The 24,073-nt window shown below is 33.7% G+C and overlaps 5 protein-coding genes and 3 long non-coding RNA genes across 14 annotated transcripts in view; 3 read left to right on the forward strand and 5 right to left on the reverse strand.

Moving 5' to 3' along the window:
* Positions 1 to 1,123, reverse strand: part of LOC124442802 (coiled-coil and C2 domain-containing protein 2A-like) — a 13,038-nt gene extending 11,915 nt beyond the window's left edge. Inside the window, 5 exon segments of the mRNA XM_046993299.1 lie at positions 168 to 233; positions 443 to 513; positions 592 to 649; positions 729 to 889; positions 1,079 to 1,123. Of these exon segments, the coding sequence (XP_046849255.1) occupies positions 168 to 233; positions 443 to 513; positions 592 to 649; positions 729 to 736 (203 nt within the window). The 5' untranslated portion in view covers positions 737 to 889; positions 1,079 to 1,123.
* Positions 1,068 to 4,355, reverse strand: LOC124441787. Its single transcript, XM_046992252.1, has 9 exons — positions 4,182 to 4,355; positions 3,449 to 3,520; positions 2,551 to 2,701; positions 2,330 to 2,372; positions 2,115 to 2,186; positions 1,960 to 2,034; positions 1,717 to 1,794; positions 1,554 to 1,619; positions 1,068 to 1,121 (listed from the first exon to the last, which is right to left on the reverse strand). Exons 3-9 carry the CDS (start codon positions 2,556 to 2,558, stop codon positions 1,068 to 1,070), a joined length of 396 nt encoding a protein of 131 aa, XP_046848208.1. The 5' UTR covers positions 2,559 to 2,701; positions 3,449 to 3,520; positions 4,182 to 4,355.
* LOC124442809 lies at positions 2,851 to 18,116 on the forward strand. Of its 4 annotated transcripts, XM_046993313.1 has the most exons (5): positions 2,851 to 2,903; positions 3,060 to 3,493; positions 3,849 to 4,272; positions 4,718 to 4,807; positions 5,381 to 5,877. In XM_046993313.1, coding segments are annotated over exons 1-5 (1,338 nt in total). In that variant the 5' UTR covers positions 2,851 to 2,901; the 3' UTR covers positions 5,769 to 5,877. The 4 variants fall into 4 exon arrangements, with proteins under 4 accessions (XP_046849269.1, XP_046849268.1, XP_046849267.1 ...); XM_046993312.1 differs by lacking the exons at positions 2,851 to 2,903; positions 5,381 to 5,877 and adding an exon at positions 17,620 to 18,116 and having other exon boundaries at positions 2,928 to 3,493; XM_046993311.1 differs by lacking the exon at positions 2,851 to 2,903 and having other exon boundaries at positions 2,928 to 3,493.
* On the reverse strand, positions 5,790 to 8,211 carry LOC124442826. Its single transcript, XR_006947368.1, has 3 exons — positions 8,092 to 8,211; positions 6,017 to 7,670; positions 5,790 to 5,848 (listed from the first exon to the last, which is right to left on the reverse strand). It is a non-coding gene; the product is annotated as an uncharacterized LOC124442826 (long non-coding RNA).
* The window catches only part of LOC124442805 (Down syndrome cell adhesion molecule-like protein 1), a 21,278-nt gene continuing 5,672 nt past the window's right edge, over positions 8,468 to 24,073 (forward strand). Inside the window, exons 1-10 of one of the 4 annotated variants that reach the window (XM_046993303.1) lie at positions 8,468 to 8,643; positions 9,014 to 9,283; positions 10,887 to 11,132; positions 11,441 to 11,728; positions 12,289 to 12,564; positions 12,954 to 13,235; positions 13,987 to 14,250; positions 14,348 to 14,620; positions 15,104 to 15,364; positions 15,589 to 15,861. In XM_046993303.1, coding sequence (XP_046849259.1) covers positions 8,583 to 8,643; positions 9,014 to 9,283; positions 10,887 to 11,132; positions 11,441 to 11,728; positions 12,289 to 12,564; positions 12,954 to 13,235; positions 13,987 to 14,250; positions 14,348 to 14,620; positions 15,104 to 15,364; positions 15,589 to 15,686 — 2,319 coding nt within the window. In that variant the 5' untranslated portion in view covers positions 8,468 to 8,582 and the 3' untranslated portion in view covers positions 15,687 to 15,861. Of the gene's footprint in view, positions 8,644 to 9,013; positions 9,284 to 10,886; positions 11,133 to 11,440; positions 11,729 to 12,288; positions 12,565 to 12,953; positions 13,236 to 13,986; positions 14,251 to 14,347; positions 14,621 to 15,103; positions 15,365 to 15,588; positions 15,862 to 24,073 lie in introns of those variants that run through there. The other 3 variants (XM_046993305.1, XM_046993302.1, XM_046993304.1) reach the window with 3 other exon arrangements.
* LOC124442825 lies at positions 18,805 to 20,473 on the reverse strand. Its single transcript, XR_006947367.1, has 2 exons — positions 20,326 to 20,473; positions 18,805 to 19,904 (listed from the first exon to the last, which is right to left on the reverse strand). It is a non-coding gene; the product is annotated as an uncharacterized LOC124442825 (long non-coding RNA).
* Positions 20,741 to 24,073, forward strand: part of LOC124442804 (inactive tyrosine-protein kinase 7-like) — a 20,995-nt gene continuing 17,662 nt past the window's right edge. Inside the window, exons 1-4 of the mRNA XM_046993301.1 lie at positions 20,741 to 20,915; positions 21,284 to 21,553; positions 23,135 to 23,380; positions 23,689 to 23,976. Coding sequence (XP_046849257.1) covers positions 20,855 to 20,915; positions 21,284 to 21,553; positions 23,135 to 23,380; positions 23,689 to 23,976 — 865 coding nt within the window. The 5' untranslated portion in view covers positions 20,741 to 20,854. The remainder of the gene's footprint in view (positions 20,916 to 21,283; positions 21,554 to 23,134; positions 23,381 to 23,688; positions 23,977 to 24,073) is intronic.
* LOC124442827 overlaps positions 23,583 to 24,073 on the reverse strand; it is a 1,247-nt gene continuing 756 nt past the window's right edge. Inside the window, exon 2 of the long non-coding RNA XR_006947369.1 lies at positions 23,583 to 23,790. This is a non-coding gene — a long non-coding RNA (uncharacterized LOC124442827). The remainder of the gene's footprint in view (positions 23,791 to 24,073) is intronic.

Consider the following 24,073-nt stretch of genomic DNA (forward strand, 5'->3'; position numbering starts at 1 on the left):
AGCAACGTTTACTGAGTAAGAGAATCACAAAAAATGGCTTTTTTAATGCAACAGTCAACTGGTAAAAATTTCCACAACTGAACTTTTGTCTACAGATTTATACTGCACACATTTCAATAGAAGTTGATAGAAAAATCTGCCTTTCTGCCTTTGATTTTCTTACTTACTCCAATATGTCTGTAAGAAGTGTGCGGTCTGTCAAGCTTTCGGCATCGCGTTGTTTTCTCGTTTCCCTAGGAACAAATGTTGAAAAACACGAAACTCAACAAAAAAAGATGTATGGTTGAGAGGAACAGATGAACACAATATTATTGGGGGCAATGTTTTCACTTTTATCGGTATATGGATCATTTAACTGAAATTTTTTTCCCAAAAATAGATTTTAAAAAGGCTTGGACGAAAACTACAAATAAGGAAAAGTCACGCGCATGCGTACAGATACCTTATTTGTGCTTTGTAGCTGCATATACGTTGGAAAAGATCATCAGGAAGTGAGATTTCCTTTAAAGAACTCTATACAGATAAAACAAACATAAATTAACGAATTAAATATTCAATGCAAAAATATTGATCTTCGTATGAGAAACATACCGATGAATGAGACTTGGCTGCTTCGTAGCATTGATTTACCGCCGTTTTTAATGCAAAGCTGATTATAAACAAATTATATTTCATGTTATGAAGATTTAAGACAGAACAAAAAGTGTTCATATCATAAAATATTTTACCTTTTCATTGAGATGAGTAGAGATCGCTTGTTTCTTTCGTCGGCAATAATTATTGTATAATTGTTTTAAACGAGACTGTAAAACATGCTCCTTACTGAAGAGAGGATGATGCGTAAATGACAAACTAGAAATATCCACATCAATCTGATACCACTTCTCTCCTGAAAAGTAATAAAAAATACACATTTTTCATTCCTTAAAACAACCTCAGATTTATCCCCAGAATATACTCCATATTATATATACTCCAAATATACTCCATTGATTAGCTTACATAAATCCTATACATTAATCAACTAATCCAATCCTGACTGCAACGATTTGCAATAAATGTGAATCTCATAACAAACCTGAAGGATCAATAAACCTGTCGTGAAAACCAGATATCTCCGCCTGAGAATAAAAAAAAATTGAAGCGATTTTATTATAAATCATTGTTAAAACAAGTAATCAGTTTTGCTTTCAAAATTTTTTATTTGTCCACACGAGTTCTTAGATAAAATAAATTTTAACGTTCAAGAATACTGCGCAAAGGTTTTAACCGCTTCTTCCTTTTTGACTAACAACTTCAGCCAACCTTGTTTATACAGTTTTTATTAGTTGATAAATTTTACAATACATAACTAATTATTTCCTGTTTAATGCACAATGAGCAAAAGCTTGGCTTCAGGCAAACAAGGATTACCTGTTTTCTTTGTCTCGTTTAAGGTTGAAATTGATAATTGAGTTTAAGCAGAAATATGCAAGTTGATGTAAAGATGTTATACATCATTGTATATTAGTGTACCTTGTACAGGAGTAAATGTTAAAACTAAGAAATTATACATCTTTGTATACTAGTATACCTTGTACAGGTGTGGAGGGTTGTGTCCAAGATCCTTGTTGACCAAACTTAAAATAGAGAATATGAGATATTAAGAGATTTGTGTGTCCTCATTATCTACTAAAATAACATTGTTTCATCTACACTATCAAGATTTCACATTACCTCATTTTGCCATTTTATTCTTCTTGTTTTCAGTCTACCCAACATATCATCTTCATCTGATTCTTTGCTATTCAAAGTCTACGTAAAAAACATTTGATACAGATATTGTTGAAACATTGGATATCTAGTCAACTTTAAATATAGCAATATGACAAAACAGTATAAATTTCCTACAAATCTAATCTAAGCCTCTCCCCTCTCCCCCCTTTAGTGAACAGTGATGTCATCAAAAGTTGAACAAACCTGAATATTTGTCACATCTTCATTAGATACATCAATTACCATGTTTTCTATTGCATGATTTCTTCTACCAGAAGGCTAAAGTTGGTTCAAAAGTATTGTAAAAACACATAAGTTTTATAGGGAAAAAAAACATTTTTCTTGAAAATAAAATTCACCTCATCATTTTTACTCCTGTCATTCTTGTCAAAATTAGAAACAAATGATCCAGATTCAGATGTGAAATTCATCTATAATACACATAACTATGGCTGATGATGTATGGAAATGAAAATGAAAAGGTGAAACCTTTAAATAGAACTTGGAATAATGTAGTATACATATAAATTTGAAGCTTCCCACAGTATAAAGATTGTGAAATTAAAAGAAAAACCTCCATGGCAGCTCTTCGTTGTCTTATTCTTTCTTTTATAGAGCTATACAAATGAAAAATATATCGTATTGTATTGTTTATATGTCTACCTTGATACTAATGACATGTCACTGGTTTACAGTGACAAGTTTCTACTTTATTTTACAAGGTACTGTCAGAATTTTAATTCAAACAAAAAAACTAAATCAAGAATTATTCTCAAAGAATTACAAAATGCTTACTTCTCCATGGTAAGCGAGTAAATTGAAGAACTGTCAAATATCAAAATGGCAACGTTGTATGTCTTGACATTGTTAATGGCGTCGTCGTCGCATAATTCCCGGCATGTCACGTATTTTCGATGGCAAGAGCATAAATGTGTAATTCTAAATACTGATAAAGCATCCACATTCTCTTTTTTTATAATTTAAAAACGGCAAAATACGCCAGACATTTGCCAAAATTTTCCTCAGATAATATTTAATTCAGCGGTTCTCTTCGTGGGCTCAGTAACATGGGACGCCATCGGTTGCCATGTCAACGGTACCAAAGAAAAAATCTTGAACACATTTACTTTTATTTCTCTTCAAACGATGTAAGATTTTAATTCATTGAATCGCATTTATTTCATTATGTAATGCATAAGAATACATTTACTAGCGAGTAAAAATAGATAAATCTATGAAAAAATAAATGTTTTTTTTCTTTTTCAAAAGAGTGCTAATCAATGATTGTCAATGAATTTTTTTAGGATGTCAAAAAACCAAGACCACATTGCTGAAAGTGATTCTGATTGGGACAGCTTACCAGGTGATATAACTCAACCAGGTTCAAGTCCTGAACCTTCTGTTAAAACAACACAAGCAACAGTTAACTCAGCAATGCCAACACCACCTAAGGAACCTTCCTATACAAAACATCCCACCATAACAAAACCAGCAAAAATGTATCGTAACACATCAAAATCCATCAAGAAAAGCAACAACGCCACTACATTTGAGGATCATACGAAGGGTCTATGGAATGATGATGCTGCTGACATTGAACAAAATCATTTTTTACCAAGGGAAAAAAATAATATTTCCAAGGATGATATAAGAACTTTTGATAATCAGGACTCAAATAAAGTAAAAAACTCACATGATGTTAGTGGCTACAAAAAGCCCCCATTCACAGATTTTAGAGGTATGAATCATACAATCACCAGATAATCTTAAATTCAGAAAAACAATCTTCACTGTTCTTTTCAAACCTATTTTAAACTTTGTAATCAATGGCACAAGAAAGACTATGGGGTCTGGGGCATACAGTTTTTACTATGCTTATGTGGCACAAATTATATTTTGGCTTGTGCCCTTCCCTTAGGCATAAGGACATGCTAATTTCACTGTTTATAATTTGGTGTTCCAACTATGTTCAATTATGTTTATTTAGCTTTCAACACTCAGTTACTTTTGATGAAGACTTAATTTTGTATTATACTTTTAATACATCACATGTGTCTATTGTGAAACATTTTTTTTCTCATTTTCCTTTTTAGAAGCACTAAGTAGTCCGATTCCTTCAATACCAAATCCTAATCATCATCATCAGTTAGCCAATGTCAATCATGCATACAGGATTGAAACCAGTGATGACAAACTACATGTGAATCAACAATCATGGGATGCTAGTGATAAGGAATCACCATTGTATGAAAGTTGTAAAATTACTCAAAATAATGTCACGCTCAAAAATAGTCATGAACAAACATCAGGCAGACAGAACTATGAAGACAATTTCCCCAGTTCTGACATGAGAGAGATCAATGAAAATAATTCTAAAGGATTTAATGAGAGGCAACAAATAGATGAACCTGAGTTGAAATTCTCACCTGATATGCAATATCAGCATTTTAACTTCATGAACCAAAACTTTGAAAATTGTGGTCTTATCCAGGTTGCTGAATGTGCTTATGACGATAGGTTGTGTTTTTATACAGAATTTCTTAATTTCTTTATATATATCTGAGTATTTATAAAACATTCTCGCGTGTGCTGGGCACCCACTGTGGGCACCTAATTATATGTTTGGGTGTTGCGGGTTGAAATTTGTTGCTTTGTCAGTTTCTTCACATTTCCCGCTGTTTTCACGTTTTGTTATTATGTGGTACATGCTTTACAATGGCTGGGTTTTGTTGCTTTGTTAGACTATAACATGAAAATATGGCTGGCTTACTATACCTGTTACATATATGTTTATTTCATAAACTCCTACTGGCTGCTTATGACTTCAGCAGCTCCAAAATGCGTGGTAGGATTTTGAATATAATTTTGCAGAAAAAACTTTAATATTGAGTCCGTTTTTAACCCTTCTTGTACTCTACAGCAATTAGTCTTTGATTAATTATGTAAAATTTTTATCTTTTAGATATAAACCATCATTTTTTCATGGAAGTAAGAATCATTTTCTCATAAAACAAGACGAACCACGACCTGTTATAACAGATATTGTTGACAAGTGAGTTAATCGTGAAAATTTTTCGAAAGTATTAATCTCTAGTATGTTTCAGTTAGTGGGCGGGTCCAGGAAATTTCACAAATAGAAATTACAAATCAAAATTAGTGAAATATCACTTGTAACAACTTTCTAAAGAAAAATATCAAACTAACGCCCCGTTTACACTATACCGGATTGCTATTGTAGCAGGTTGAATATTCCTTATATTAAAAGGCAGTGAAATTGTTTAACGTCAGAAACACAATCAAATAGACTAAATCTATCAGCTTAATAAGCTTTTACTCCGTACAGTTAACCCTTGAAAGCAAATGAAGATGTCCTGATGAGCAAATCCGGTATAGTGTAAGCGCAGCCTAAAACATGACCAATAGGCTGTGTGAACATTTTTTTTGAAAATGTATTTTTCAGTAAGGCCTGTTTCAAATGTCGCATTTTACATGCGCCGAATGCATTTAAAACAAGAGAAAATGGGATAAAATTCTTCATTATCTTTTGTTTTAAATGCATTCGGCTCATGTAGAATGCGACCCACTACTGTCAAACAAATCAATAGCGAATTTTATATCTTCACAGGTCCGATGTAATCCTTCAAAAATTTTGGCGTGAAATCTTCGGTGCCTTTCAAATCTTTCTCAACTTTTTCGTCATTCTGCTGTTGGAACTTTTTAAAACAATAGTTATTACTTTTCGACGTTTGATAGCTGGCATTTTCTACATTTGCGGTGATCATTTTATCAAACCGCTTCTCACTGCTTTGTTCAATAACTTTATTCAGCCCATTTCGGTTTTGCTTTTGAACATATTTGTGTCATCAACGAATCTTATGAAGCCTCTCCTAGCCGTCACCAGGGAATTGCTCAGTCAGTTAGCAATACCATTACATGCTTTCCGATTGTTTGCCATCAGTTGGGAATCCAAAGAAAAAGATGAAGTTAATCAAAGAAATTTAAAGATTGTTTAACTTGTACTTGTGTACAGTAGTAGTAAGTTTTAGCATTGTCCTGCATGAGATAAACGATGTCAAATCTTTAGATGAAGGACCTAAAATAAGAAAACATTACGTTCAAAAACCAAGGAGCGATGAATTTACTAAAAATTTAATTTCTAAAGTATTTTCTGCGTGACTCTTTAACCTTTTTCTACACAGTAATCACCGTTACATGACAAAATCAACTGATATATCAACTATTACATCATTTTTATTTAGACCTTTCGAATGATTGCATATTGGGCGAAAATGACTGCATAAGCCTTCGTCGCTGCTGATGCTTTCAAATCGAGCTACACTTGAAATCAATTTTACGGCGATGTATTTGCGCATTCTGCTATCTTTTTCTTGAAAAACTATGGTCACATTGATTTTTTTCATTAATAGAGTAAACCAGTTTATGTAACAGTCGTGACTTGCAAGTAATTGCAAGATATCAGCTTTGACCAAATATTTTCTAATACAACGCCATATTGATTCTCACAACTTTGGGGCTCCGGAAGTAAATTTGCCCGGCTTCAACCACTACTTATTAACCCTTAAATGCCCAAGGAGGGATAAACTCAATGCAAAAATCTGTTCTTTGGTATTTTTCCTTAAAATAACAAGCAATACCAAGTTCGATTAAAAAATTTTAAAAAAAACATTTTTTCTTCTTAAAAAATTTTGTGACAGATTTGTCACATTGGGCATTAAGCGTTACTTTCTATAATAAAGAAAACTAGAGTTTAAAACTAAAATAATTATATAGTATTCATTAACAAAAGCATGAAAATTGTGAATATAACAAGAGTTTTAATCAATCAATACTTTAATCTGTCAGTATGTAGAAATCTTTATGATTTTATTTATTTGTGTGGTATTCCATAAAGCAATTTCTGTCTTTATTGAAGCAGAGATAAACATTGCATTTGCCACAGACAACATGAGAGCAAAAGGCAGAGCAAATTTTACATCTCTGATGATGTCTGTCATCCCAGGGAGGCATATGATCTATTTTATTAAACTGTATCTCTTCATTTGGTTGAGTGGTTGGTCTTTTTCGAGATGTCGAGGCATTTGAAGATCGTCTTCTTTTTCTTTCTTTTCCTGCCTTAATCAATCCCTCTGCAATTGTTGCTTGGAAGTCACGAAGTTTGATTTGTTTCTTTCCTCTCTGATTTTTTCTGAAAAGAAGCCATGAATTGACCATAGCCACTGTAAGGGTATGAAACCAAAGGTAAAGATACCATCGCCTTGATCTTATGGAATACTTGTACAATGAGCAAAGCATGTCCATTAAGTCAATGCCCCCATGAACTTATTGTACTCATCTACAAGCTTTGGCTTGGGAATTTCCACATATTGCTTCTCCTTCTTTTCCCATCTCCTTGCAACACCTAATGGTTCTGCTCCACAGTAAGTAGATACCAATTTCACTGCCTTTTTGTCCAGCCATCTGACAATGGTAATTCCTTTTGATGAGTCATTTACCTCATCATAACAGATGTTCCAGTTTTCACAACACTATAAATGTTAGTTTGCTGACACATGTTTTCAAGCATCTCTTTGTTTACAAACTGTTGAAAAATTGTCAAAGGTGATGGTGGAGGTTCAGGTACAATATACTGATCACCCATGAAAGGCTTTTCAACATGCACATATCTATGTCTTCGTCATCAATAAACACCCTTTTTTGTCTTTTTTGTCTCATTGTCAGCAAAAGACTTGACTCTTTGAGCCAATGGAATGCAATCATCACCATCTGTACTTGTATTTTCTTCATCATTTTCATCTGCACTTGTTACAGAATTACAAAGCAAATCATTGTATCCATCATTATCAGCAATTAGCTGGTATTCATCATCAGATGATTCTTCACTGAATTCAATTTCACTAGTGTTGATATGAATAAGAAAGTAGTTATGTAGGGAAATAAATACACCGGCAACTGTGTTGAGTAAACATAACCCAAAATCATTCATAATAAAATTATACTAATAGTATTTCAAAATTCTAGCGTAAGACCTACATATATTGTTCAATTTTTTTTAAATTCTATTAAATAACAATTTTCTTAATAATTTAGTTAACTAAACATTCAAAAATAATAAAGAATTCCATCGGTGTACCAATTGTAATTCCATGTGTCATTAATCAAAATGGCATTCAAATGCCCATTGTGACAAATTTGACACACAACTATTTCCATGTATTTTTTTCGAAAGAAAATATATAATCAAAAAAACTCTAAACTAATTTCATAAGCTTGTGAGTCAATTAAAACGATTCAATATATAAAATCACAGTAACTTACTTTTTATACAGTGTATTTCTCACATTTTCTTCACAAGATTTTCACTTCGCATATTTTAAAAATGACTGCCATGTTGAAATTATTTTTTTCAAGCCCAGTCTTCACAATAAGCATTATCAGCTCATTAATAACATTAACTAAGGGTCAAATGTGTCACTAAGCGCATTTTTAAGGAAAAATATAATACAGTATGGAAGCACTAGCTCTATAAATATACGTGTGACAAATTTGTCATACGGGGCATTTAAAGCCCGCCGCACACTGGTGAACTTGCCGCGCGTACTTGTTATTCGTGACAGGTGTGACTCATCTGTCACGAATGACAAATGTTGTTCAAAACTTCCGCGCACACTAGGAAATTTTGTCGATCACACTTGTCACGAATAACAAGTACGCGCGGCAAGTTCACCAGTGTGCGGCGGGCTTTAAGGGTTAAATGTAAGCCGTTGCACTATCTAGTGTATTATTAGATCTGTGGTTTCGCACAAGTTATGGCAAACAAACTCGCTGGGAAACTTCTATTTCTATTGAAGCTGGTAAACATATATTTTGGTAAGTATGTTCTTAATTTAGTGTGCGATCGAATAATATCCATGGGCACAAATAACTATCGATTCTTTATAGCAACAGCTAATATCCCGGCTCCTACTGCCATGGACATTAAACTGAATTTCTTTGATAACTTTTAAAAACTGCTCTTGCATAAACTATAACGTTTTTCTCTGAATCTTCAATTATAATTTTTATCTCGATGACGCTCTTTAGGACGAAGGTTTTGTAACAAGGCACGCTATTTACAAATAATTTTTACTAAAAAAATTAAAGCAAAGCAGTTCACAGCTTGAAAGCTCTTCAAAATGTCGAAAAGAGCAAGCACAAATAGGACAATTTCACTTAAATATAAATTTCTTTTGTTTTGTAGTCGTTGATGCGCTTCAATTTACAACGCAACCTGATGATACATCAGCAAGGGATGGTGCAGATAGTGTTGTTTTAAATTGTAAAGTTGACGACTCTTCCGTGGAAATATCTTGGATGAAAAACAATCGATCGATTACGGTTGACTACATCAAATATACAAAAATTAGGCGCGGTCTTAGGATAAAGCCAGTAGAAAAATCTGATGCGGGTGTTTATCATTGTCTGGCTGGCTCGGCGCTAAGAAGTCGAGATGCAAGATTAACAATTGAATGTAAGTTTTATTTGAAAACTTGCCAGTATAGGAACAATGTTTTTATCGCAGACAGGGTTTTGGCATCGCACAATGACTATGATGATTAAATGTGATTAAATGACGCCAAATCAAGACTGTGGCAGACTACAGTAAACTGCTTTTTGTACAAGTTTCACACAAACACATACAACATTTTATGGCATTTTTTAATGTCATTCTCATCGAATATCAATATGCGGTTTTTTAGGTTGTCTTAAAGGCTGCCGCGGTACATTAAATTTTGAAACAATATATGTTGTAAATTAAGAAATGCGCCCCTCTAAATATTGTCCCAGGAATGTGTTAAATTGCTTGTGGATTGTAGTCATTGTACAAGTATTGATTGATTGAATTACTTTAAAATATGTTATTTATGTTTATATATAACAAAGATAAATCTTCATTTCTTTACCCAAGGCGTCTTTATCTTTTTCATACCATTCGTTTTCGTATGAATGGCAACAAAAGTTGAAGTGATTACCATCAAATATATTTATATTATATCCAATGATGCGTTAAATTAGCGATCAGTTTGAAATGTGTTATCATAATGACCCGATCGGCGTCCAATTTAGAAATTCTTTTTCATCCCTCCGAATATAGATTGCTTAATTGCTTTTAAAGAACTTTTTCTGATGGTCAAAATATATTTACCAAATAATGTAACGTGTTTGTTAAAGTGTATATTTAAGTGTGTGATTTTCCAGTGTACAATTTTCGTGATTGCAATATGGTTAGAGTATTGCGTGCTATTTGACTTCATTATTTAAAAGAAATGGACCTCACACCATGCTTATGAATCTCCCATTTACATTTTTTTATTAGATACTGGTCAAACGATACCTCTTGTGTAACCATCACATTTTTCTTTTGTTGATCATAATACCCCGTGAACATTAGTCAATTGACTTTTATTTTTATAAGGGTGTGCAGGTTACTTATTGAAAAGAGCTTTAATTGAAAGACAAACTTTTGCCCAGTGTGAAGTCGTGCTTTAGGAATTTTTAGCTCTTAGGAATGACTGCACGGTTATCAACACAATGGTTTGCAGCAAAAAATTAGATTGCGATATTTGCTCAAATTTCAGGAATTCCATTTTAATATGCATTTCACAGCGGCGCATGTTGCCTTTCCCAAAACGATGATTAATGACTTCAATCATTTCAATTGTCCATCGTCTGCCCGTAGACAATTTATCGACATGAAACATTGAACGATAAAACTTGCGTGGCTAAAAATAAATTGAATTAATCACAGCTAGAAGGTTTTTTTAACCCTTGTTTTTTTTGGAACGTCTGTAAAACAGTAAATCTTTTGTTATTTTTATTATCGGCTGTAAATCACCAATCCTAATGAGTACTGGAAAAGCGCATTTTAGAATTACCATAGAAGCAGAAGTGTGCTTGGTAATAATTCCCAGTCTTTGTTACCGACAGTTTCCTTTAATTGTGATGTGAATTAAAAATCAAACATTACCTATATTCTTGTTGTGGCTAGTTTCCAGTTTCCAACTTTTAATTTACGTTAAAACCAGTAGTTAAAGCCCAACAAGATATGTAAACCAATTGTTTTATCTACGTAGACACATGCAAGAATAACTTCACAATAAAATCATCTGGACCGATATTTCGCAACGGTAATGCTACATTAACTTGCAATTGTCCCTCCATTCCAACACCGACGTACAAATGGCAAAAAGATTCCAAAGATATAAACATTACTTATCAAAGTATAGTAATCACCAGTACTGACGTTGGAAAGTATGTCTGCATTGTTCAAAGTGGGAAAATTACAGTAAAAAGTCAGCCCCATTCTCCTCCAGTGTTTGGTGAGTATTTTTTAGTTGTATTTGGCTCACGGGGACTAGTATGGATATATATAAGATAAGCATGGGACAATTATGTATGTATATGTATGGTATGACATGAGCATGAGATTATAAAGGATAAGTATGGTATGACACCAAAAACATGAGACAAGTTAAGACACTCGCTGAACATTTAAAACTGAATGTTGAGAAATGATAAACATTGACGATGTACATGAAACGATGTTATTTAAATGACATTGCTTAGCCTATAGTAAAATTCTCGCTGCCTACACGTTAAAAGGTCACTTATTGTCAATTTGCTGTAGATTGCTTACCTTCAAGAATCAGTTTTCCACCCAAAGACAAGATTCCATTTGTTCCCAACAAACCGCTTACGTTGGAATGTGTAGCAAAAGGTGACCCAAAACCTGTAGTAACGTGGAAAAGAAAGAAGAATAATTCTCCATTAAAAGATAATCAAAGAATTCAAGTTAATGACAATGGAACAGTTCGTTTTTTTCCAACCAAAAGAAGTGATGCTGGGGAATATACTTGCAGTGCATCAAATAACTGTGACAGATCTATGACTTATACAACTACGCTGACTTTAGCTGGTAAGTATTGTTGAATGTTTTAAATACGAGACGTTTAGATGCAGCAATTGTGTGCTTATTTACAGTCCTAATAAAATCATCACAAAAATTGCGTCATTGCTTTTTCTTGTTCTTTATTCTTCACTCAATATTAAGTATCTTGATGAGTAAGTCAGAATATCGTAGAATACCCATGAGTACTTTAGAGTGTTCACGAGTATTGTGGATCACTTGTGAGTATGTGGATCACTTGTACAATGAGTATTTTTAGAGTGCTCCTGAGTATCGTGGAGTACTCATGAGTATCGTGGAGAACTCGTGAGTATCGTGGAGAACTCGTGAGTATCGTGGAGAACTCGTGAGTATCGTGGAGAACTCGTGAGTATCGTGGAGTACTTACACTTCTTAAATATCAATCCAAGAGTAGTTTTCTTATAACGTGGATAAGGAGTGGTCTTCATATCAATAAATTTCTTTATTCAAACTTCTTCGTATCTTTCCGAGCTCTGATTAGTTCAAATCCCAAAGCAGGATGACTTGGTTTTTTGTAAAGGACCTTACACGAACTTTTGTTGTTTCAGAAACCGGAAGTTTTACTCCAATACAAGATACTCTAAGTAGAGTAAACATGACTATAACCATACGATGTAACCCTCCAAACGGTGCATTTCCTGTAATTAAGAAGATCACGTGGCAAATGAAGGATGGGAGTCCTTTGCCAAACGATTCCCGTTTTACAGTAAAAGACAACACTTTAAGAATTACTCAACCAAAGATTAGTGACTCAAATGTTTACCTGTGTGTTGGGGAAAATATTGCTGGGAAAGTAACGGTTGAGGCCAAAGTTACCGTAGCTGGTAAGTATACTTATAGGTATATTTATCGTTATGAACGTTAATGTAAAAAGCTGTACAGCTTTGGTTAAATCAAACAAATTATTAATTTGTGTGAATATTGGTCAAAACAAATGAATTGAGCTTGAAAAACTTTCCTCCACAGTTATCTCACAGTAGTAAAATGTTCTTTAACTGTAAAATTTTTTTGGCTTATCTTAGCTAATTAATGATGAAAATGTTCTGAAATCTGCATAGCATGACTAAAATTTGTTGGCTGGCTATGTTACTGATATAACTACATCTAAATGAGTGGGATTTTAATAAACTAGAATAGTTTAGGCTAATCCAAAAATTCATGGTAACAGTTTTGATTGCGCGTTAATTAGTCATGAACCCATTCGATTTTATAGTTTACCCTACAGCGATACTGAATCCTATCGGTCAAACGGTCATTGAAGGTTCGACGCTGCAGTTGAAATGCAAATTTGGTGGTAATCCCAAACCAGAGATATCGTGGGAGAAAGACAAGAAAACGTTGAAGGAAAATTTAAGAAGGAATGTCATAAATATGAAGGATAGTTCGTTACTAAACTTGATTAACGTGACAAAAAAAGAAACAGGTAGTTATCGTTGTGTGGCAAGGTTGGAGCATATAACTGAACGAACTTATGAAGCAAAAGTTGTTGTTAAAGGTAACTATATCTCTCAGAAATGGCACTTATTGTTAAGTTTAGCTACTGAAATTCCTTCAACCCCTTTTGTAAAGTGTTAATTTTAATTATCTTTATGGTTGTCGTGGAGGAGGGGGGGGGTCAAACCCCGAGATTTGGCGAGACAACCTCGAGAATGAGCCTATAAAATGAATAAAATTTCTCACGAGAATTTTAAAATTGTGTCATGAAATGATTGGCTCAATAACGATGGATCAAGGAACAAAGACTGACCAAACAATGGACCAATAACTTATCTTGCAGGTCATTTCACTCCCCGTATTTTCATGTCTTCTTTACTCAGTAATGATGGTTTTCTTTTCAATGTTTAGTTGAAGTAACGAACGTAAATTATTCTTAAATGTTGTATAATTGATAATACGCTCTATGAACTTCCATCCAAGTTTTTCATTCTGTTTTCATAAAGTGTTTTAATTACGTTGTTTAATTGATCTGTCTATATTTTAATTTTATTTGTGTTTGGCCAATTTAGACCTTTTACCATTTCATGAAAGCAATAAAATTAGGCAATGCATTGTAACGTATTGATTGCTTAGAAAATCAAACAGAAGAATCTTTAGTCTCAAAAAAGACATTTTAGCAGTTGTTTGACTGTTCCAAAAATATGGCTAAATAATTTATATTGGTGATCGGTAAGAGGTTTATTAAACCTCACCCGACTCTTCAACTGACATGCACTTCATACTTCTTACATCTCTTATTCTTCTTTCAGAAAATATTGTTTTGCAAAAGATTGCCTCTGACAAATTTGACGTCGGTACAACTGCTGAACTGAATTGCAAATTGGTTGCTGGATATGAACCTATCGATATCCGCTGGTCAAAAGAACTAGATGAACGTTCCTTGACACACATGAAAGTGGAGGGTTTTAAATTAGTAATTGAGAACATTAGAATGAAGGACAGTGGAAATTATATATGTTATGTTAATAATTCTTTCAGTGAAAGTTCGTTAACATTTCACGTGAACGTTTACGGTATGTCGTGTCATGTTTGTTGACTTCTGATTTTTTACATATGTTATATTTCCATAACGTCAGAGTTATTTAAATCCACCTGCATTGATTCATTTAGAGTACACAAAGATTGTGCTGAAACCGAGCAATGTTACTGTCGCAAAAGGAGAAAATGCGTGGTTACATTGTAACGCGACTGGAATACCGAAGCCCATTATCATGTGGCGAAAAGACAACATGAAAGATGAAATTAAAAGTGTAAAGGGTACTCGTGTATATCCCAATGGTACCTTAATGCTGAGCAATATTTCGCAGAAAGACAAAGGATGGTACACATGTATGGCAGGAAATCCTGGTGTTATTATTACGGAAAGGGCGTATGTTGACATTGGTGAGTGTATAGTATACTTAGACAGTTAAAGTTATGAATTAGTGTTTAAGGATCTATGTGTATGGTGAGGATATGAGTGTATGTAGAGGATATGAATGTAAGGGGAGGATATGGGGTAGTGGTGAGGATATGAGTGTATGTGGAGGATATGAATGTAAGGGAGGATATGAGGTTATGGTGAGAATAACTTCCATTTTTAAAAAAAATCATCCTGTCTTGTTTATTTGCTGTAGTGAATGAAAGTAATAAAAATGAGGAATATTCAGACAATATGGGTCAGATTGTAGGAATTGCTGTTGGATGTGCTGCTGCTGCTGCTTAGCCATAGCATGACTAAAATTTGTTGGCTGGCTATGTTACTGATATAGCTACCTCTCAATGAGTGGGATTTTAATAAACTAGAATAGTTTAGGCTAATCCAAAAATTCATGGTAACAGTTTTGATTGCACGTTAATTAGTCATGAACCCATTCGATTTTATAGTTTACTCTAAAGCGATAATGAATCCTATCGGTCAAACAGTCATTGAAGATACGACGCTGCAGTTGAATGAAAGTAATAAAAACGACACTGTAGTGAATGAAAGTAATAAAAATGAGGGACATTCAGACAATATGGGTAAGATTGTAGGAATTGCTGTTGGATGTGCTGCTGCTGCTGCTGTTTCTGCAAATATTATTCTCGTTGTTTATCTTATGATATATTGTAAAGGACGCAGAGCTAGACTGGCGAAGAAAAAGTTGCGTAAGTATTGATTACTTTCTTATCCAAGCATTTTAATATCGACATCTTTCTGATGAAGACACTACTGGAGTACATAAGAACTCGAGATTTAACATCAGATCACTCCTGATGAAAATACTAGACTAGAGTATATAAGAACTCGAGATTTAACATCAGATCACTCGTGATAAAGACAAAAATCAAAGTTTATTTATAAATAATGAGAACTCAATTCTTACTTTCAGTTATAAACGGCGAAGATGTTCCTTTAAAACCAACGGACAATGCTGAGAATGGAGAGTCAGCTAAAGCAGCAGAGCTCAACAATGCAAAAGAGTATTAAATATTGTGTTTCCCAAATGTTTAAAAGTCATATTAACTTCAAGAACATTCACAAGTCGTTTATATGTTTTATATAATTATTAATTAACTTATATGTTAACTTGTATATATTTTAAAAATTTAAACGTCATTGGAAACTAAATCAAAATTACATTTTGAAGATTTTACCACCTTAATAATAGCAAATTTATGCATCCAAGAAACTATGTATGTTGTGTATAATCAAAGGAAGTTCGATATTACAACTAGCCTAAGATGTTCAATGCGTTCAATCCACTGGTTCAAGGTTTGGCACGCTTTGCGTACCTCTTTTTATGTGTACGATCGTTGTACAGCGGAGTGAGCTTTCAACACTCAGTTACTTTTGATGAAGACTTAATTTTGTATTATACTTTTAATACATCACATGTGTCTATTGTGAAACATTTTTTTTCTCATTTTCTTTTTTAGAAGCACTAAGTAGTCCAATTCCTTCATTACCAAATCCTAATCATCGTCATCAGTTAGCCAATGTCAATCATGCATACAGGATTGAAACCAGTGATGACAAACTACATGTGAATCAACAATCATGGGATGCTAGTGATAAGGAATCACCATTGTATGAAAGTTGTAAAATTACTCAAAATAATGTCACGCTCAAAAATAGTCATGAACAAACATCAGGCAGACAGAACTATGAAGAAGATTTCCCCAGTTCTGACATGAGAGAGATCAATGAAAATAAGTCTAAAGGATTTAATGAGAGGCAACAATTAGATGAACATGAGTTGAAATTCTCACCTGATATGCAATATCAGCATTTTGACTTCATGAACCAAAACTTTGAAAATTGTGGTCTTATCCAGGTTGCTGAATGTGCTTATGACGATAGGTTGTGTTTTTATACAGAATTTCTTAATTTCTTTATATATATCTGAGTATTTATAAAACATTCTCGCGTGTGCTGGGCACCCACTGTGGGCACCTGATTATATGTTTGGGTGTTGCGGGTTGAGATTAGTTGCTTTGTCAGTTTCTTCACATTTCCCGCTGTTTTCACGTTTTGTTATTATGTGGTACATGCTTTACAATGGCTGGGTTTTGTTGCTTTGTTAGACTATAACATGAAAATATGGCTGGCTTACTGTACCTGTTACATATATATTTATTTCATAAACTCCTACTGGCTGCTTATGACTTCAGCAGCTCCAAAATGCGTGGTAGGATTTTGAATATAATTTTGCAGAAAAAACTTTAATATTGAGTCCGTTTTTAACCCTTCTTGTACTCTACAGCAATTAGTCTTTGATTAATTATGTAAAATTTTTATCTTTTAGATATAAACCATCATTTTTTCATGGAAGTAAGAATCATTTTCCCATAAAACAAGACGAGCCACGACCTGCTATAACAGATATTATTGACAAGTGAGTTAATCGTGAAAATTTTTCGAAAGTATCATTAATCTCTAGTATGTTTCAGTTAGTGCGCGGGTCCAGGAAATTTCACAAATAGAAATTACAAATCAAAATTAGTGAAATATCACTTGTAACAACTTTCTAAAGAAAAATATCAAACTAACGCCCCGTTTACACTATACCGGATTGCTATTGTAGCAGGTTGAATATTCCTTATATTAAAAGGCAGTGAAATTGTTTAACGTCAGAAACACAATCAAATAGACTAAATCTATCAGCTTAAAATTTTTACTCCGTACAGTTAACCCTTGAAAGCAAATGAAGATGTCGTGATGAGCAAATCCGGTATAGTGTAAGCGCAGCCTAAAACATGACCAAAGGCTGTGTGAACATTTTTTTTGAAAATATATTTTTCAGTAAGGCCCGTTTCAAATGTCGCATTTTACATGCGCCGAATGCATTTAAAACAAGAGAAAATGGGATAAAATTCCACTACTGTCAAACAAATCAATAGTGAATTTTATGTCTTCACAGATCCGATGTAATCCTTCAAAAATTTTGGCGTGAAATCTTCGGTGCCTTTCAAATCTTTCTCAACTTTTTCGTCATTCTGCTGTTGGAACTTTTTAAAACAATAGTTATTACTTTTCGACGTTTGATAGCTGGCATTTTCTACATTTGCGGTGATCATTTTATCAAACCGCTTCTCACTGCTTTGTTCAATAACTTTATTCAGCCCATTTCGGTTTTGCTTTTGAACATATTTGTGTCATCAACGAATCTTATGAAGCCTCTCCTAGCCGTCACCAGGGAATTGCTCAGTCAGTTAGCAATACCATTACATGCTTTCCGATTGTTTGCCATCAGTTGGGAATCCAAAGAAAAAGATGAAGTTAATCAAAGAAATTTAAAGATTGTTTAACTTGTACTTGTGTACAGTAGTAGTAAGTTTTAGCATTGTCCTGCATGAGATAAACGATGTCAAATCTTTAGATGAAGGACCTAAAATAAGAAAACATTACGTTCAAAAACCAAGGAGCGATGAATTTACTAAAAATTTAATTTCTAAAGTATTTTCTGCGTGACTCTTTAACCTTTTTCTACACAGTAATCACCGTTACATGACAAAATCAACTGATATATCAACTATTACATCATTTTTATTTAGACCTTTCGAATGATTGCATATTGGGCGAAAATGACTGCATAAGCCTTCGTCGCTGCTGATGCTTTCAAATCGAGCTACACTTGAAATCAATTTTACGGCGATGTATTTGCGCATTCTGCTATCTTTTTCTTGAAAAACTATGGTCACATTGATTTTTTTCATTAATAGAGTAAACCAGTTTATGTAACAGTCGTGACTTGCAAGTAATTGCAAGATATCAGCTTTGACCAAATATTTTCTAATACAACGCCATATTGATTCTCACAACTTTGGGGCTCCGGAAGTAAATTTGCCCGGCTTCAACCACTACTTATTAACCCTTAAATGCCCAAGGAGGGATAAACTCAATGCAAAAATCTGTTCTTTGGTATTTTCCTTAAAATAACAAGCAATACCAAGTTCAATTAAAAATTTAAAAAAACATTTTTCTTCTTAAAAAATTTTGTGACAGATTTGTCACATTGGGCATTAAGCGCTACTTTCTATAATAAAGAAAACTAGAGTTTAAAACTAAAATAATTATATAGTATTCATTAACAAAAGCATGAAAATTGTGAATATAACAAGAGTTTTAATCAATCAATACTTTAATCTGTCAGTATGTAGAAATCTTTATGATTTTATTTATTTGTGTGGTATTCCATAAAGCAATTTCTGTCTTTATTGAAGCAGAGATAAACATTGCATTTGCCACAGACAACATGAGAGCAAAAGGCAGAGCAAATTTTACATCTCTGACGATGTCTGTCATCCCAGAGAGGCATATGATCTATTTTATTAAACTGTATCTCTTCATTTGGTTGAGTGGTTGGTTTTTTTCGAGATGTCGAGGCATTGGAAGATCGCCTTCTTTTTCTTTCTTTTCCTGCCTTAATCAATCCCTCTGCAATTGTTGCTTGAAAGTCACGAAGTTTGATTTGTTTCTTTCCTCTCTGATTTTTTCTGAAAAGAAGCCATGAATTGACCATAGCCACTGTAAGGGTATGAAACCAAAGGTAAAGATACCATCGCCTTGATCTTATGGAATACTTGTACAATGAGCAAAGCATGTCCATTAAGTCAATGCCCCCATGAACTTATTGTACTCATCTACAAGCTTTGGCTTGGGAATTTCCAAATGGTGCTTCTCCTTCTTTTCCCATCTCCTTGCAACACCTAATGGTTCTGCTCCACAGTAAGTAGATACCAATTTCACTGCCTTTTTGTCCAGCCATCTGACAATGGTAATTCCTTTTGATGAGTCATTTACCTCATCATAACAGATGTTCCAGTTTTCACAACACTATAAATGTTAGTTTGCTGACACATGTTTTCAAGCATCTCTTTGTTTACAAACTGTTGAAAAATTGTCAAAGGTGATGGTGGAGGTTCAGGTACAATATACTGATCACCCATGAAAGGCTTTTCAACATGCACATATCTATGTCTTCGTCATCAATAAACACCCTTTTTTGTCTTTTTTGTCTCATTGTCAGCAAAAGACTTGACTCTTGGAGCCAATGGAATGCAATCATCACCATCTGTACTTGTGTTTTCTTCATCATTTTCATCTGCACTTGTTACAGAATTACAAAGCAAATCATTCTATCCATCATTATCAGCAATTAGCTGGTATTCATCATCAGATGATTCTTCACTGAATTCAATTTCACTAGTGTTGATATGAATAAGAAAGTAGTCATGTAGGGAAATAAATACACCGGCAACTGTGTTGAGTAAACATAACCCAAAATCATTCATAATAAAATTATACTAATAGTATTTCAAAATTCTAGCTTAAGACCTACATATATTGTTCAATTTTTTTTAAATTCTATTAAATAACAATTTCCTTAATAATTTAGTTAACTAAACATTCAAAAATAATAAAGAATTCCATCGGTGTAACAATTGTAATTCCATGTGTCATTAATTAAAATGGCATTCAAATGCCCATTGTGACAAATTTGACACACAACTATTTCCATGTATTTTTTTCGAAAGAAAATATATAATCAAAAAAATTCTAAACTAATTTCATAAGCTTGTGAGTCAATTAAAACGATTCAATATATAAAATCACAGTAACTTACTTTTTATACAGTGTATTTCTCACATTTTCTTCACAAGATTTTCACTTCGCATATTTTAAAAATGACTGCCATGTTGAAATTATTTTTTTCAAGCCCAGTCTTCACAATAAGCATTATCAGCTCATTAATAACATTAACTAAGGGTCAAATGCATAGATATAATAGGACTATTATATCTATGGTCAAATGTGTCACTAAGCGCATTTTTAAGGAAAAATATAATACAGTATGGAAGCACTAGCTCTATAAATATACGTGTGACAAATTTGTCATACGGGGCATTTAAAGCCCGCCGCACACTGGTGAACTTGCCGCGCGTACTTGTTATTCGTGATAGGTGTGACTCATCTGTCACGAATGACAAATGTTGTTCAAAACTTCCGCGCACACTAGGAAATTTTGTCGATCACACTTGTCACGAATAACAAGTACGCGCGGCAAGTTCACCAGTGTGCGGCGGGCTTTAAGGGTTAAATGTAAGCCGTTGCACTATCGAGTGTATTATTAGATCTGTGGTTTCGCACAAGTTATGGCAAAAAAACTCGCTGGGAAACTTCTATTTCTATTGAAGCTGGTAAACATATATTTTGGTAAGTATGTTCTTAATTTAGTGTGCGATCGAATAATATCCATGGGCACAAATAACTATCGATTCTTTATAGCAACAGCTAATATCCCGGCTCCTACTGCCATGGACATTAAACTGAATTTCTTTGATAACTTTTAAAAACTGCTCTTGCATAAACTATAACGTTTTTCTCTGAATCTTCAATTATAATTTTATCTCGATGACGCTCTTTAGGACGAAGGTTTTGTAACAAGGCACGCTATTTACAAATAATTTTACTAAAAAAATTAAAGCAAAGCAGTTCACAGCTTGAAAGCTCTTCAAAATGTCGAAAAGAGCAAGCACAAATAGGACAATTTCACTTAAATATAAATTTCTTTTGTTTTGTAGTCGTTGATGCGCTTCAATTTACAACGCAACCTGATGATACATCAGCAAGGGATGGTGCAGATAGTGTTGTTTTAAATTGTAAAGTTGACGACTCTTCCGTGGAAATATCTTGGATGAAAAACAATCGATCGATTACGGTTGACTACATCAAATATACAAAAATTAGGCGCGGTCTTAGGATAAAGCCAGTAGAAAAATCTGATGCGGGTGTTTATCATTGTCTGGCTGGCTCGGCGCTAAGAAGTCGAGATGCAAGATTAACAATTGAATGTAAGTTTTATTTGAAAACTTGCCAGTATAGCAACAATGTTTTTATCGCAGACAGGGTTTTGGCATCGCACAATGACTATGATGATTAAATGTGATTGAATGATGCCAACTCAAGACTGTGGCAGACTACAGTAAACTGCTTTTTGTACAAGTTTCACACAAACACATACAACATTTTATGTCATTTTTTAATGTCATTCTCATCGAATATCAATATGCGGTTTTTTAGGTTGTCTTAAAGGCTGCCGCGGTACATTAAATTTTGAAACAATATATGTTGTAAATTAAGAAATGCGCCCCTCTAAATATTGTCCCTGGAATGTGTTAAATTGCTTGTGGATTGTGGTCATTGTACAAGTATTGATTGATTGAATTACTTTAAAATATGTTATTTATGTTGATATATAACAAAGATAAATCTTCATTTCTTTACCCAAGGCGTCTTTATCTTTTTCATGCCATTCGTTTTCGTATGAATGGCAACAAAAGTTTGAAGTGATTACCATGAAATATATTAGCGATCAGTTTGAAATGTGTTATCATAATGACCCGATCGGCGTCCAATTTAGAAATTCTTTTTCATCCCTCCGAATATAGACTGCTTAATTTGCTTTTAAAGAACTTTTTCTGATGGTCAAAATATATTTGCCAAAGAATGTAACGTGTTTGTTAAAGTGTATATTTAAGTGTGTGATTTTCCAGTGTACAAGTTTGGTGATTGCAATATGGTAGAGTATTGCGTGCTATTTGACTTCATAATTTAAAAGAAATGGACCTCACACCCTCACACCATGCTTATGAATCTCCCATTTACATTTTTTATTAGATACTGGTCAAACGATACCTCTTGTGTAAACCATCACATTTTTCTTTTGTTGATCATAATACCCCGTGAACATTAGTCAATTGACTTTTATTTTTATAAGGGTATACAGGTTACTTATTGAAAAGAGCTTTAATTGAAAGACAAACGTTTGCCCAGTGTGAAGTCGTGCTTTAGGAATTTTTAGCTCTTAGGAATGATTGCACGGTTATCAACACAATGGTTTGCAGTAAAAAATTAGATTGCGGTATTTGCTCAAATTTCAGGAATTCCATTTTAATATGCATTTCACAGCGGCGCATGTTGCCTTTCCCAAAACGATGATTAATGACTTCAATCATTTCAATTGTCCATCGTCTGCCCGTAGACAATTTATCGACATGAAACATTGAACGATAAAACTTGCGAGGCTAAAAATAAATTGAATTAATCACAGCTAGAAGGTTTATAACCCTTGTTTTTTTGGAACGTCTGTAAAACAGTAAATCTTTTGTTATTTTTATTATCGGCTGTAAATCACCAATCCTAATGAGTACTGGAAAAGCGCATTTTAGAATTACCATAGAAGCAGAAGTGTGCTTGGTAATAATTCCCAGTCTTTGTTACCGACAGTTTCCTTTAATTGTGATGCGAATTAAAAATCAAACATTACCTATATTCTTGTTGTGGCTAGTTTCCAGTTTCCAACTTTTAATTTACGTTAAAACCAGTAGTTAAAGCCCAACAAGATATGTAAACCAATTGTTTTATCTACGTAGATACATGCAAGAATAACTTCACAATAAAATCATCTGGACCGATATTTCGCAACGGTAATGCTACATTAACTTGCAATTGTCCCTCCATTCCAACACCGACGTACAAATGGCAAAAAGATTCCAAAGATATAAACATTACTTATCAAAGTATAGTAATCGCCAGTGCTGACGTTGGAAAGTATGTCTGCATTGTTAAAAGTGGGAAAATTACAGTAAAAAGTCAGCCCCATGATCCTCCAATGTTTGGTGAGTATTTATTAGTTGTATTTGGCTCACGGGGACTAGTATGGATACATATAACATGAGCATGGGACAATTATGTATGTATATGTATGGTATGACATGAGCATGAGATTATAAAGGATAAGTATGGTATGACACCAAAAACATGAGACAAGTTAAGACACTCGCTGAACATTTAAAACTGAATATTGAGAAATGATAAACATTGACGATGTACATGAAACGATGTTATTTAAATGACATTGTTTAACCTATAGTAAAAATCTAGCTGCGTACACATTAAGAGGTCACTTATTGTCAATTTGCTGTAGTTTGCTTGCCTTCAAGAATCAGTTTTCCACCCAAAGACAAGATTCCATTTGTTCCCAACAAACCGCTTACGTTAGAATGTGTAGCAAAAGGTGACCCAAAACCTGTAGTAACGTGGAAAAGAAAGAAGAATAATTCTCCATTAAAAGATAATCAAAGAATTCAAGTTAATGACAATGGAACAGTTCGTTTTTTTCCAACCAAAAGAAGTGATGCTGGGGAATATACTTGCAGTGCATCAAATAACTGTGACAGATCTATGACTTATACAACTACGCTGACTTTAGCTGGTAAGTATTGTTGAATGTTTTGAATACGACACGTTTAGATGCAGTAATTGTGTGCTTATTTACAGTCCTAATAAAATCATCACAAAAATTGTGTCTC

The sequence above is a fragment of the Xenia sp. Carnegie-2017 genome, unplaced genomic scaffold (assembly GCF_021976095.1).
Source record: "Xenia sp. Carnegie-2017 unplaced genomic scaffold, XeniaSp_v1 HiC_scaffold_20, whole genome shotgun sequence".
NCBI lineage: Eukaryota > Metazoa > Cnidaria > Anthozoa > Malacalcyonacea > Xeniidae > Xenia > Xenia sp. Carnegie-2017.